This window comes from Pseudozyma flocculosa (genome assembly GCF_000417875.1).
Source record: "Pseudozyma flocculosa PF-1 unplaced genomic scaffold scaffold00019, whole genome shotgun sequence".
NCBI lineage: Eukaryota > Fungi > Basidiomycota > Ustilaginomycetes > Ustilaginales > Ustilaginaceae > Pseudozyma > Pseudozyma flocculosa.
The window spans coordinates 247,592-261,359 of NW_006920887.1; the positions used below are offsets into that span (position 1 = coordinate 247,592).

Consider the following 13,768-nt stretch of genomic DNA (forward strand, 5'->3'; position numbering starts at 1 on the left):
CCCGCCAGCCAGCCCGCCAGCCAGCCCGCCAGCCAGCCCGCCAGCCAGCCAGCCAGCCAGACGGGGCGCCGGTGGGTTTTTTCCCCTGCCTTCCCTCTGTCGAATTTGGCCTCTCTGGTGGCACCCTGGCCTAACGTGCTACCCTTTCTGCCTTGGCATGCTGCCGCCCGCGCTGCAAACAACAAGCAAGCAAGCAAGCAAGCAGCGAGCAAAAAGGCAACAAGAGCACCGGCCGCAACACACATACAAGCAGAGGGTCAGGACCCACCACCTCAAGTCCCACGCCGCCGTCTGGGCCGGCCCTTTGTCCTCGGCCTGCCCCTTCATCTCGTTGGACAATCTCAGCATAATGTGCCTTTGCACTAGGAAGTCGGCCGCCGGGACAGGCATGGCATGCCACCGAGCAAGCAAGTCAGCAGCAAAGCAAGCAGGCAAGCAGCGGCACCGGCAGCGGAAGCGGCAAGCTAAGAGCCAGCGAAACGTCGTGCGTGCTGCCAGCGTGGCGCATCCCAAAAAAGAACGGGCGGCCGGGAGGCCTGCCTGCCTGCCTGCCTGCCTGGTTTTGCGCATCGACGCCGTCGTGCGTCGTTTTCCGGTCGACCCGCCGCTTTCTTTCGATCTCGCCCGCTTTCTCGAGGAGAGCAGCCCTCGTGCGTGCGGAGTGCCCCAGCCTAGCAAACTGCCTCTGACCTGCCTGCCTCGCCTGTTTTCGCCTCGGTTCGCCCCGCCTCGCTGCTAGTTAACCCAAGCCTGGCCTAGCCTAGCCTGCTGGGGGCCACGCGCGTCGATCGGCAGGGCCCAAACCCGCTTCGCCGGTCGGGGTTGGCCAAACGAGGCGGCGGGCAGCGGCCAGCCACGCGCCGGCGCTGCGCGGCCCCTAGCCTGGCTCGCTGCTCGCACCGCGTCTGGATCGACTTCCTCTGAGCAGGCAAGCAAGGGTGATGATGACGACAGCCGCAGTCGATCTTCGTCGTCGCCACCACAGCAATACATAATGAGCTCCTGCGCCGCCGCCACTGCCGTCATGATTCTAGCACCATCTGCCGTCTGCTCTTCTTTGCCGTAGCTGGATCTGCCTCCCTTTTGTGAGGATGCCATATGGGAACTCGAGGCCGGTCGGACAGTGCCCACGGCGCGCGGACGGCGCCGTACGGCTGCACACGGCGAATCGAACAAGCCACCGCGGCTCCTACCAAGCAGCTTGCTCGAGGAGCGCAGAGCCCCATCGAAGCGGTTGCCACATGAATGGGCGGAAGGAATGGGCGGATGGGCCGGCACAACACAGAGAAGAGACAGAAGAGAGAGACAGACGGACGCTCGGCCGGTGCGTCCGTTGTCGTCGCCGCCTGTGTGGCGTTGCCGGTTGCCGCGCTCACAGGGGCCTCGTTGGACGACACCGGCCAGCACACTACTGCAAGTTCGGCCCTTCCCTTTGTTGGCTGGCTGGCGTCGCTGCTGCTGTCGCACCTCCCACGGTTCTCATATGAAATGGGAGTCGTTGACAAGCCTGCCGGGTGCAGACGTGTCTTCCTAGCTTTTTTTGTTGTTTGCCAGCTCGAAGCGGTTTCCAACGACTGCTGCTCATCATCGATATGAGACGGTGCGGGGCCGCCGAGGAAATTTGGAACACGAGTAGGGCCGCCGCCGTAGCCACGGATCGGACCGATACGATGCGCATCCCATCGTCGTTTCCGTCGTCGTCGTCGTCGCTGTAGTCGCATTCGCCTTCGAGAGCGTGCGAGGAGGGCCAAGCAGGCAGGCAAAAGGCAAGGCCGAGAGGTCAACTTCGAGATGCAACGAGGCGGGCATGAAGGAACAGGTAGGCAGGCTGAAGGAAGGCATCAAGCAAGCCACGACGCAGCGGGCAGCGGAGATGGCAAGCAAGCAGCAGGCAGGCAGGTAGGGAGGCGCCCGAAAGGGTCCAGGCCCCCTTTTTTTCGCTGGGATGGCAGGCAGGCCGGCAGGCTGCTCCGCCGCGGCCCTCGAAACCGCCGCGTGCGCTTTGGGTGGCAGCTCGCCTGGCCTCGCTCGCCGCTGCGCTGGGCCCGCACGCATGTATGGCATGCGTGCATGGTTGCGGCGGCGACGGTGGGTGCAAAGGGGCAGGCTGGGTCGTGCAGCGGAGCGCCATCCCGAGGGGCAGGCAACGGGTCCGGCCCTCAAGCTAAGCCTCCCAACCTGGCCTGCCTGCTTCTGCCCCACGACTGGACCCTTTGTCCCGCCATCCGGCCGGCTCTTGCCCGAGAAGCTTTGCTCGTTCGTACGTACGTGCGTTTGTCGCCGTCGTCGTCCATCGTTGGGGCCTCAGGCAGCCATGCTGCCGCCGCGGCTGTTGCGATTCGCAGACACAAAGGGTCCAGATATCATCGAGAGGCCGGGCCGCTACTGACACTACTACAGTACGGCCGGCACCTACCGATGGCTGTGCCGCTCTGAATGGAGCGAAGCGTGATTGGTCCCCTCGTCCCCGTCGCTATCGGGTGGCGTGGCCGGCCCGGAGGGGCACGGCGGGGCAGATGACAACACTGCGGCGGCAGCGGCCGCGGCGGCGTGCGAAATACAGGTAGCAAGTTGCGTCCTTGCCGTGCCTGTCCCTCGTCGACTTACGGCGGCCGATCCCGCCGTCGCTGTTTGGTGGCGTCCGTCGGTCTGTCCTGCAGTGGGTGAGGCGGTTGAAGCGACGGTGCAAGCAAACATGCATACCTGCCTACATATGTATCAACGGACCAGCAGGTATTTGGCTTCGGAGCAGATGATCCGGTATGGTGGAGCGTTGACGGCGTCGTCTGCACTCACGAGAGTCTACGTATCTCCTCCCAGCTTGCCCGCAGATGTAGCGTCGCAGTCCAAGGTCGCAGCTGAGCGGCGGAGCCGCACCGCCGTGACTGGACAGGGCAAGCAGCAGATCACGTCGGGTCGGACGCAGAACGACATGGGCCGAGCGCCACCTGTCCTCGAGGCGGGGCCTGCAACCGCGGTACGGCACGAGGTGGGCCGGAGGGGTCGGAGGCAGAAGCAAGCAGGCAAGCAGGGTGCGTTGGCACGCGCCCGCCCGCTCGTTCGCTCGCTACCACAGCATCCAACGCTTCCATACATCGACGATCCGGGTCGAGATTGGCTGCGTGGGTGAGCGCGGACGGGCGGGCGAGGGGGCAGTCGTGCAAAGGACGCACGCGCGCGCTCCGCTCCCCGTCTCCGACCTCCCCGGTCGCATGCGCATGAACAAAGGGAAGGCGAGAAGGCGGCGCCGGCATGATGCTGCCCGGATGGACGGACGGACGGACGGACGTCGCTCGCCTCCCTTCCTTCGGTTTGGGTTGAGTCCGTCGTTTGTCCCAGGCGGTACGTACGTAGACGAGCAAGCAAGCATGCGTCGAGTCTTGTGGTACACGGACGGGACCCTTGCAGCCCCTTGCCTTGCTTTGCCTTGCCTGTCTGCCCAGCTGGGGGCCTCATCGTCGCCCGTGACCTGGTTCCTTGATTCCCCTGGGAGCTTGCTTGTCGATCAAAGCCGTCTAGGACAACCGCTGCAACGATTCCGTTGACGCTCGGAGTTGACCTCGTCTAGCCTCTGGCCCCTCGTCGAGATGGTGAGTGCCGGGCCGGCATAGCACCCAAATGCCTTGCTTGTTCCCCTTGCTCCAGGACACGGCGACGTTTCGGTCGAGGCGTGCAACCACCAATGAACCAACGAGCAGACGGCGGCGACGACGAGGACCGTGCCGCGATCAGAAGTCAGCTCCAGTCAGGACCTTGGCGTCTCTAGGCAGGCGGGAATGCAAAACGCCTAGACTCACCCACCACCAGCCACCCACGGGTGCAGAGATGGGCTCCGCTACCTACTCAGCTCATCTGCTTGCGACCAAACAAGTTCGAAAACGCCGACCGACCTGATCTCGTCGAGTGAGAAGACGGTTGGGCAGGGGTCAGGTCGAGTCCGCGGAACCAAGGTTCCGGTGAGGCAAGGGGCGTAGGGCGTCCTGGCCTAGCCTCTTCTCGCGGCCGTCAGCTGATTGGTCAACCTGATATGCAGCATCATCCCGCTCACGTTGACCCAGACCCAGCAAGCCTTGGTCGTTCGTCTTCTGCAAGCCACCAACCGCCTTCACACCGGGCCGAGAGGTAGGGCGGCCGCGACCCCCCCGGTTGTCAGGGTCCCGCCTAGGCCAAGACGGCTCCAAGTGCAGTACCGGTGCATGCACCGGCGTTGTCTAACGACGCCGCTTGGCCTCCAGGTTGGCCTCGACCCATGCGGACATCCTCCCGCCGGTCGGTCCATCCGTATGAGCGCGCGCGCGCGATGGTGAAGCTAGAATGGTTGCTGCGGTGAGGAGCTAGAATTACAAGAGGATGAGGAAGGGAGGGGACGGGACGCGGCGGAGAGGTTGACCGCGGCGAAGAGAGGGAAGCGCGGGAGATAGATAGAGAGAGGGGGGGGAGCGGGTAGCTTGAGGATCACACGCCGCCTCGCCTCGTCTTGTCGCCGTGACGGAAGGAAGAGGGACACGACGGTGCTCACCCACTCGAGACTCGTCCGCGACCACGATTGCCGCAGCAGACGGGCACCGCGCCGCCTACCAGTTGGCGAGGGCGTCGCGGGTGAGGGGCTCGGTCTCCTGCTCGTACTCGATCTCGACGCGCGCACCGCCCTTGCGCCGCTTGGGCCCCTTTTTGGCCGCGCCCGAGGAAGGCTTGGGGGCGGGACGGCTCGGCTTGCGCTTTGACGCTGACGGGCGCCCGGCACCGTCCTCGTCGTCGTCTTCGTCGTCGTCGTCGTCGTCAGCATCTGAGTCGCTCGCCTGGTCGTCGGACGAGAACTCGAGCGGGTTGCCGTCCTGCAGCAAAGAGGCAAAGTCGGGGTCGAGGAGGGGAGCAAAGGGTCAGCTTTCGTGCACTGGCCAGGGGGGGGGAGCTGAAAGCGCCGGCGCGAGGCCGGCGGCCGGCGTCACTCACCGAGTCGACGAGCTCCTCCATGTCGTCCTCGCTCTCCTCGTCGTCCTCGACAAACTCGCGCTCCCCGGTCCTGTCCTCGTCGTACTCGTCCTCTTCCTCGATCATCCTGTCCATCTCGTCGAGCTCGTCTTCGTCCTCCTCGTCGCTCTCCTGGTCCTCGAGCCCGAGCTCGGCCTCGGTCTCCTCCCTCTTTTTGCGGTTCTCGAGCACCTCGTTCCACACGTCCTCGTTGACGTTGAGCGGCGCGTCTCCGTAGGCGCCGCTCTTGAGGCGCTCGAGGAGCTCCTTTTCGATGCTCTTTTCGAGCTTGGCGGCGCGCAGCGCCTTGCCTTCGCGCGTCGCCTCCCTGCGCTCCGTCTTCTTCTTGATGCCGACGAGGCGCGGCTGCTCCTCTTCCTTGAGCTTGATGCGGCGCAGCTTGATGAGGTACTGGGTGATCTTGGTGAGGCGCTGCTTTGCCTTGTGCGTGATAAAGTTGGGCCAGTAGACGAGCTCCGAGTCGATCTGCTCGAGCGCCTTTGCGTAGTTGTTCGACAGCCGGATGCGCTCCCACTGGTGCTTGGGCGTGTGGGCGCGCTCGGCCGTCTTGACGTAGAGGTAGACGACGCCCTCGCGCTCGCGCACCGTGGCGTAGCGCGAGTTGGCGAGCGGACACGACTGCCGGTTGCAGAAGCCCGTCAGGTTGTACTCGTTCCGGCAGAAGTTGGAGTGCGTCTTGGACGTGATCTTGTACGAGCAAAACGTCTTGCCGATCACCGACCAAACCAGGTCGTCGGACTGCATCGTGGGCGGTCTGCGGAGGGAGGGGTTAGAGGCGTTCTGGGTGTCAAGGCGAGGCGGGGCGAGTGTTGCTAGGACGCTGGCGGTCAGACTATCGGTTGCAGGTCGAAGGTCGAAAGTCGAGTGTCGAAAGGTCGAAGTTCGAAAGACAAGCTCTCGAGTGCAGGGAACGGGGTGGGTAGGTGACTACGATCAAGCTCGACGGGGAGCTACCAGGAGCGTGGATATAGAAGGATCTGGGCGGGTGTCGAGGTCGAGCGCAGAAAGCGTGCGGGTGTGGGTGCGAGCTGGCGAGCGAGTGAGCGAGCCAGGGTGGTGATGGTCGATGGAGGCTGCTGCAACAGCTATAGCAGCGGCGACCTTCAAGATTTCTTCCTCCCTCTGCAGCCAGCCAGCCACTCAGCCCAGGGCCAGGAGCCAGGGCCAGGGCCAAAGCGCCCTCGAACTTTTTTCCCCTGGCTCGCTCGCTCGCTCGCTGGCTGTGGCTGTGGCTGCCCGCACGCCGAACTTTTTTTGAGTTCACCGTTTCTCGGGAGTCGCGTCGTCGTCGCTGCATTTCGACTCCCGAGGTTTCGCCTCGACCTGCTGGTTGCGCCCTGCCCTGCCTGACCCGGCCGCCGCTGCTGGCCTCTCGTTCGGCGCTGGGCAGGTGCTCATTCCACCTTCGCGCTGCTTGCTTGTCTTCATCGCCCGTCCAGCGACCAGCAGAAGACGCGAAACTGCACACGCATCGATCCAAGACGAGACGAGACGAGCAGAGGTGGCAGAGTGATTTCACGGTGGTGCTGGGAAGGGGCCACTCTCAAAGCCTGCCTTCCCAGAAGGTAGCCGAGAGCGGGAGAGAGAGAGAGAAGGGGGGATGAAAGCGACGCAACAGAGCTAAGGGGAAGATGGGCCGAGACGGGTCAAAGAGCAAAAGAGGCGACATTGGCCGAGGAGATAGACAAGAAAGGCAACCAATAGACGGCAAAAGGGGGAAGGACCAAGAAGCTAGAGGAGAGAGCGTGTCGGGGCTCGAGCGGATGGCGGGACAGAGGCAGGAGAAAAAGAGCGACAGAGTGGTAAAGAGCGTGGCTGGGTAGGTCGCCGGGTTGGCCGACGATGGTGCGGAGCGAGCGTGGTAGGAGGCGGTATCGCCAACAAGAGGCCGAAGGGCAGAAGGGCTACAGGGTCTTGAGAGGTCTTGGAAAGGATAGAAAGGATGATGGCGGCAGAGAGAGGATCGATGAACGCTCGCGAGAGGTGCGGCCGGGTGGGCGGGCGAGCAGGCGGGCAGCCCGACATTGTCGCCCGGCGGCATTAGGGAATCCATCGTCCGGGCCATAGCAGCGGGGGACCATTTTGAAGAGGCGGAGACACAGAAACGACGGACAGACGAGCCTGGACCAAGCGTTCGCTCAGTAGACACCGCCGTATGCATCGTCCGGGTCGGCAAACGAGCTGGCCGTCGAGATCGGCCTCTGCTGCGTCTGGTACTGACCGCCAGCACCGCCAGGCATCAGGTTGCGCACGCTCAGCGGCGCATTCTGGCCCTCGGCCGCTCGATCGCTGGGGTTGGCGAATGGATCCAGGCCGCCGTTTGCGCTGTGCGAGGGCAGAGCGCCGCCGGACGGAGCACCGCCGCGCGCCGACATCTGGCTGAGCACGTCCTGGCTCGACGCACTGAAGCGGTTCGTGTCGAGCAGGCTGGCGCCGCCGACGCTGCCGGCACGCGCGACGTGGTGGCCGTCGTCGCTGCCGGCACCGCCGATGGCGTAGGTCTGCTGGACGTTGGGCAGGTCCGGCGTGCCGCTGCGGCCCTCGGCGGTACCCGGTCGGCCGGCCGTGTCAAAGTCCGAGATCCTCTTGCCGCCGGCGGCCGTGGGGCTGTTGCTGCGCTGCTGGTGCAGCTGGGCCTGGTGGGCGAGTCCAGCGACGAGGGCGTCAGCGGCGGCCGAGTTGTGCTGCGGGTTGAACGGCCCGCCCATCGATCCGCCGTGGCTGGCGCTCGAGGCGCTCTCAGGGCGAGAGCCCGAGGCGGCGGCCATGGCAGCCGACGGCTGACGCGAAATCATCGGCCCGGGGCTGGCGGCGTGTCCGCGGTCGAGGTGGGCGTAGGGGTTGGCGATGTTGTCGTTCATACGGGCTCCGACGCCGGCGATCGAGTACGGGTCGCCGCCGAACGCGGCCAGGGGCGGGAGCTGCGGAGCGGGGCTGACGCTCCTCTGCGAGACCATCGGCTCGTCGAGGTGGCGGTTGCCAAACGCGGCCGAGGGGGCATCGTAGTTGGCCTGGGGCGAGACGTTCTGCATGACGGCAAAGTCGCCGTTGCCGTCCTGGTTGTAGTAGGCGCCGACCTGAGGGGCGTTGTACATCTGCTGCTGCTGGGCGTCGAACTGAGCGGCGGGTCCGTTGGCATGGCGGGCAAACATGGTCGGCGGCCGAGGGCCTCCCTCGTTGTGGGCGAGCATGGCGGCGCCGGCGCCGGCGGCCAGCCCGCTCGAGTACGAGGGTCCAAAGGTGCTGTCGTGGTGCTCCGACATGGACGGGTGGCCGTGGCCGTCGTCGCTGTCAAAGTGGTCCGGGATCATGGTCGAGTGCCGCTGGAAGGCGTCCCGGTCGAAGGGGTTGGCCTCGAACGGATCGCTGTTGTTGCGCTTGAACTTCTTGACCAGGAAGCCGACGAGCATCGAGAGGACGACGACGCCGACAAGCGCGCCGGCGACGATGCCGATGATGGGACCGGCACCGGGACCGTCGTTGGACTTGGTCTGCGAGTCCGACGCGGCGCTGGTCGGCGTGACGGTGGGCGTCGGCGTGCTTGTGACGAGCCTCGTTGCCGTGACGGGGCTGATCGGCGTCGAGGACTGCAAGGGGCGAGGCCGGGGCCAGGATCGAACAGAGGAGGGGTAAACAGGGTCAGCAAGATGTCGCCCAATGAAGAGCTTCGCGAAGCTAGGGGCGGAGCGAGGTCGAGGGCGAGGGCGAGGTCGGGGTTGGACGCTAGCGAAGGACTCTGAAGCCAGAGAAAAGGGGAGCAAAGACCACAAAAGGCACGGGTACAGGCCTGGAGAGCTCTCCTACTGAGCGCCATCTGACGAAGCTGGGCATACTCGCGCCAGTCCTCAAGCAGTCGATGCGTCCTTGTCCAATCTGCTCCGTGTGCCGGCGTGCAGCAGGCGGAGACTAGCAGCGACAAGCTTGGTGGTCCGAACGACGGCAGCCCAACCTCGTCGGTCGGGTCGACGCGCGAGGCGAGGCCACCGTCCGGGTCCACATCGAGCCACATGCCTGGCCTGGCCCACTGCCGCGCGCGACGGAGGAGAAGGGTGCATAGGGGTGCTCGGGGCGGGGATCGTCGAGGAGGGGGAGATGGCGTGTGGGCCGGGGGGGGCAATGACTATATAACCAACCGAAGATTCTGTAGTTCTGGATTCGCGCGTGGAGCTGGTATTCACCGTGCTGGTGGAGCTCGAAGTGGAGCTGGAACTCGTGCTGGTGGAGGACGACGAGGTGCTGGTGCTCGAGGAGGTCGAGGTCGAAGTCGAGGTGGGCATGGTCGAGGTCGAGGTCGTGGTCGGCGTCGACGTGGTGCGGCCGATGTTGAAGATGCTCTCGAGGAAGCCCTGCCTCGAGCTCGACGACGTCGTCGGGAGCGGCCGCGACGTCGAGGTGCGCGTCGGCGTCGTCGTGGGCGTCAAGATGCCAGGCTCATCCTGGCTGGTCGAACCGCTGTTGCCGACGCCGTTGCCATTGCCGTTGCCGTTGCCCTTGGTCGAGCCGGCGCCGGCGCCGGTGCCGGTGCTCGGCGAGTCCGAGACGTCTCCGGTGTCGCTATTTCCGGCGCCGCCATTGGGAGGACCGTTGGGGAAGTTGATATTGTCTGCGCTGGAACCACCGGTGGTGTCATCTTCGGCAGGCATCCTACCGAATCCGCCCTGGGAAAACTGCGGCTGCCTGCGTGAGAAAGGGTCGAGGTCGAGGCCATTGTCGTCGTCGAACTGCCTCTCGACGAGGCGGCGGATGGCGACGGGGTCGGCGTCGGCGTCGATGCGCTTTCGGTGATGGCGCTCCATGCGCCTCTTTGGCGAGGCGATGCCGTCGTTGAGCGTCATGATGGGGGCGGTGTGTGAGAGAAGGGGGGAGGGAGGGTAGAGAGGGATGTGGTGTTGGGAGCCGGGTCGACGCTCTGTAGAGCAGCGGCGGCGATGGTGGTGCGGCGCTGATTGATACCGGGACGAGGACGAGAGGAGAGTGGTCGAGGGTTGATCCCGAGCCTGCGGTCAACTCTCTCTGTGAGGGAGGGGTGGGTGCGACGTCGATGACAGAGGGCGTTTCCTGACGACTAGCTGTCCGGGCCCAAGGGTGGCAGAGGGCAGGTCGTGATGGCGAGGGTGGTGGCTAAAGAGTGTGGTACGTCGTCAAGCGGGGGTGGGGTGGTGTGGGTGGACGGGATGATGGGTAGGGTAGGGTAGGGTGTTGATGGAGCAAGGGGGACTGTGATTGTGTGATGGCGGAGAGGTGGGGGTAGGAGGCGTGGAGGGGGTAGGGGGAGGGAGAGGGCAGGGCAGGGCAGGGCAGGCGAGAGGCAGAGGCAGAGGGAGAGGGAGAGGGGGAGGGGGAGCGAGAGGGCGCAGGGAGAGGCGGTAGCGTAGCGTGGGTGGGTGGTGAGAGCGAGGCAAGCGCAAACGAGAGGCTAGGCTAGGGGGCTGGCCAGAGCTAAGGCTCTGCGAGGACCAGCAGCCATCTCTGCCAACGCCAAACAGCACCACCGACCGTACGGGCTGCCCGACCTCGGCGCGCCAAAGCCCGCCCGCCGATCTGACTTGAAACAGAGCTTTCAGGCAGGCTTGCATTTCCAAAGGCGGCCCGACCGAGGGCTTTCAAGTGAGGACCGAAGATCCAAAATAGAAAGCAAGGCTAGGGCAGGGCGGCATCGCCGCTCGCCCGCCCGCCAGCATGCATCGAGGCAGCGAGCCAGCGAGCCAGCGGAGCAGCGGAGCTGTGGCAGACGAGCGCCCCCCGCTGCCGCCTGCAGATCAATCCGAAAGTTCGTTTCCCCTTTGTCCCTCGGTCGTCGGGCGGGGGGGATCGTCGTCGTCGAGTCGTCGCTTCGTTGCCCCCTCCTACCTGCCCTCCTTGTGCTCTGACGGGAACGCCCGAGACACGAAGCCAGCAAAGGCCAGGGAGCCAGCCTAGGACGTGCCGGCCGGCCTCTGACCCGTTCCTCTGGCTTCCTCTGCCGTCTGAGAGCATGACCTGCCACACGCCTCATTGTCCAAGTCAAGGCTCGCTCTCTCGACCCCGCTCCGCCAACTCTAGGGATGGGGACCGGAGCGCTGTAATATGGCGCGCCTCCGCCCCCGCCTCCGCCCTGGGCTTTGCAGCGGACAACAGATGAAGATTGCAGCGCCGGGCCTGGCCGTCGGCGTCTTGATGGCCACCGCCCGGCCCTCGATCTGATTCTGTATTGCGGCAAGCGTGAAGCGAGGGTTAGGGCAAGGGCGAAGGCGACGCGCGCTCCGTCTCTATAAACACGACGCAGGCGGTCCTTGCTTGCTTACTTCTTGTCTGCCTGCTTGGCTGGCTGGCTGGATGGCACGCATCTCACCAGACCTCTCGGTCAGTCGAAACGATAGCGCAAAGGCAGGATCGCGGCCGGGCTGTAGGCACCACGCAGGAGCGAGGGCCTAGGCAGGCAAGCAGCGTGCTCCAGGCCTGGCCTGCCAGGGAAGCTAGGAGAGTATGCGCGGTTCGTCGCGTGCATCGCCTGCCTGCCGTGCCTCGCCTCGCCGCCGACAAATTAAACGGCCCTGCAAGCAGAGACCGGCCGGCCGGCCCGGCCTGTCGGTCGATCTGCACCTTGCTTGAAAACCACACACGGATCCTCCCGCCTCTGCCACACCTCTGCTCCTCCTTCCCCAGGCACCCCGCCGGCTCCTGCAGCACGACATCCCCCCCGCCTGCCAACTCGGTGCCGCATCGCAGCGGCTGCGGTAGCCCAATGGGGCCCGAAGGGGGGAAAAGCTCGGATCCGCAGGTGACGCTCAGTCTGCCTACCTGCCTTTCGCCCGCGAAGCCCACTTCATGACGACGCAGACCCCTCCCAAACCTACCGCTTCGCCGACCGCGCATGACACGGGCCGACGGACTCGCTCGACACACCGGGCAAACGACGCCGATACGTATGGGCTGCGTGAAAAAGGCCATGGTATGATGAATGACGGTGTGCGGCGACGGCAGCGTGCCAGCGCCGAAGACATCTACTCGTTGTGCCAGAAGAGGTTGCGCAGGCTGTCGCAGCAGGCAGGAAAAGGATGGGACACGGGTGCAGGCAGGGCGGGCGCAAGTTGGTGCGATGGAGCGTCAGCAACGCACTTCCGCGCGGTCACACCTGCAGCATGGCGCCCCGTCGTCTGGGAGCCCGGGAGCCTACTCACCTGTCCCATCGCTCGCACTTGGTATAGAGATCTGCCGGTAGTCGCGTCGATGCCATCGAGTCGCGCGAGTCCGAAGGGTCAGTCTGGGGGCCGAGAGGAGCGCCCTCGCTAGTCCAGACGCCGGGCACGCCGGGCGCGACTCACAGTCCATCGAGTTGATGAGGCCCGGGTTGAGGTGCTCTCTTCTATGCTCGTGCAGCCACATGACGAGGCCCCAGGTGACGGTGGCAAACAGCGCAAACGCCCTCTTGTCTGTCGGGATGGGCTTGGTGGGCGGGTAGTTGGCGGGCACCTCGGCGCGCGGCAGCACCATGGCCGAGAGCACTCGAGAGGCAGAATAGAGGACAATCTGCCGTCGTCGTCGTCCGAAGCGCACGGAGGCGGGAGGGAATCGGAGAGGAGCGTTCAGCGACGTCTGCAAGCCCATCACGGGAGCAATCTTCACGCAGCGGCGCACGCACCTGCTCTGCGACGGGCGTCCTCTCTCCGAAGACAGTGTACCCGAGCACACCGCCGGCGAGGAGCGAGTGCCAAGCGGGCGCCTTTTTGAGCGTGGCGCCCGTCAGCGCCTCCTGGACCCTTCTGAGGAGGATGGTGAGGAACTTGTAGGCGGGCGCAAACGTGCCGAGGTTGAAGGCGTGGGAGCGCGTGGCGCGGATAATGTTCTGCATCTTTTGCGCTGGCGTGCCCCGCCCAAAGAGAAAAGTCATGACGAGGGCGTGCGGGAAGCGGATCTTGGCGCCGTAGACGAGGCCGTTGCGGCAGGCCTGAGGGGTGTTGCCAGAAGGGATGGCGGGATTGCCAATACGGCAAAGGGGGGCGTTGTGTCAGCAAGCAGTGCCGGGTCCGGAGGATGAGAGGGTCATCGCAGCAGACCGAGAGCCTACAGACCTTGATGATGGTGAAGAGGTCATGGTAGGCCGGGTTGAGCGCTAGCTGCGTCAGCTTCTGCTCGAGGGCGGACATTGTCTTAGTTGTTGTGGTTGTGATGGTGGTGGTGGTGGTGGTGTTGGGCGGTGCTGTTGCTGTTGGTGGCTGTCGGTGGATGTTGCTGCTGTAATGGCTCAGGATCGGAGGCTTGCCGGTTCAGTCTGGACGAGGTGACTTGAGGTGCTGACGATGGGCGTCGCTGACGCTGATGGTGGTGCTTGTGTGTCTATATACGTTGCCAGAGGCGTGCTTGCCCGCTGAAATGAAGGAGAGTCGAAGCTGGAGCAGCACAAGTGGGTGACGGCTGGATGCAACGGTGCGGTGCGGCGGCGTGGGCTGGAATCGGGCGAAGGGGACGCGGAACCGGTGTGGCCTTGGTGGAAGAAGTTGCGGGTCGGGTCGGGTCGTTTTGCGAACCCGAGGTTGCTCTGCTTTGGGATGACGAGGAAGCTAAGGTGGAAAGAAGATGGCGGAGAGCTGTGAGGGCGCGGGACGAGGTGGGGCCGGCAAAGGCAGGCAGGCAGGTGCGGGGTCCAGCCTGGCTGAGGACCGGGGCTGGGGGGGGGGGGGGGGGACGCGCGCGCGCGCGCCGCCGCCGTCTCGTCGTCCGTACGTACGTACGACGACCGCGACGCGCCGACCGACCGACGCGGCGGCGGCGGCGACCCGTACCGTACCGTACCGTA

General features: G+C 65.2%; 3 protein-coding genes across 3 annotated transcripts; all 3 read right to left on the bottom strand.

The window, feature by feature from the left end:
* Nucleotides 1-4,574: 4,574 nt before the first annotated feature.
* Nucleotides 4,575-5,736, bottom strand: PFL1_05351 (uncharacterized protein; the record flags this gene model as incomplete). Its single annotated transcript, XM_007882883.1, has 2 exons — nt 4,575-4,835; nt 4,954-5,736. The coding sequence occupies 2 exons, from the start codon at nt 5,734-5,736 to the stop codon at nt 4,575-4,577; spliced, it is 1,044 nt and encodes a 347-aa protein (XP_007881074.1).
* Nucleotides 5,737-7,130: 1,394 nt separating this feature from the next.
* PFL1_05352 (uncharacterized protein) lies at nt 7,131-9,827 on the bottom strand (the record flags this gene model as incomplete). The annotated part of the gene is made up of 2 exons (XM_007882884.1): nt 7,131-8,579; nt 9,171-9,827. 2 exons carry the CDS (start codon nt 9,825-9,827, stop codon nt 7,131-7,133), a joined length of 2,106 nt encoding a protein of 701 aa, XP_007881075.1.
* Nucleotides 9,828-11,975: 2,148 nt separating this feature from the next.
* On the bottom strand, nt 11,976-13,118 carry PFL1_05353 (uncharacterized protein; the record flags this gene model as incomplete). The annotated part of the gene is made up of 5 exons (XM_007882885.1): nt 11,976-12,006; nt 12,153-12,183; nt 12,297-12,501; nt 12,614-12,919; nt 13,044-13,118. 5 exons carry the CDS (start codon nt 13,116-13,118, stop codon nt 11,976-11,978), a joined length of 648 nt encoding a protein of 215 aa, XP_007881076.1.
* Nucleotides 13,119-13,768: the final 650 nt, after the last annotated feature.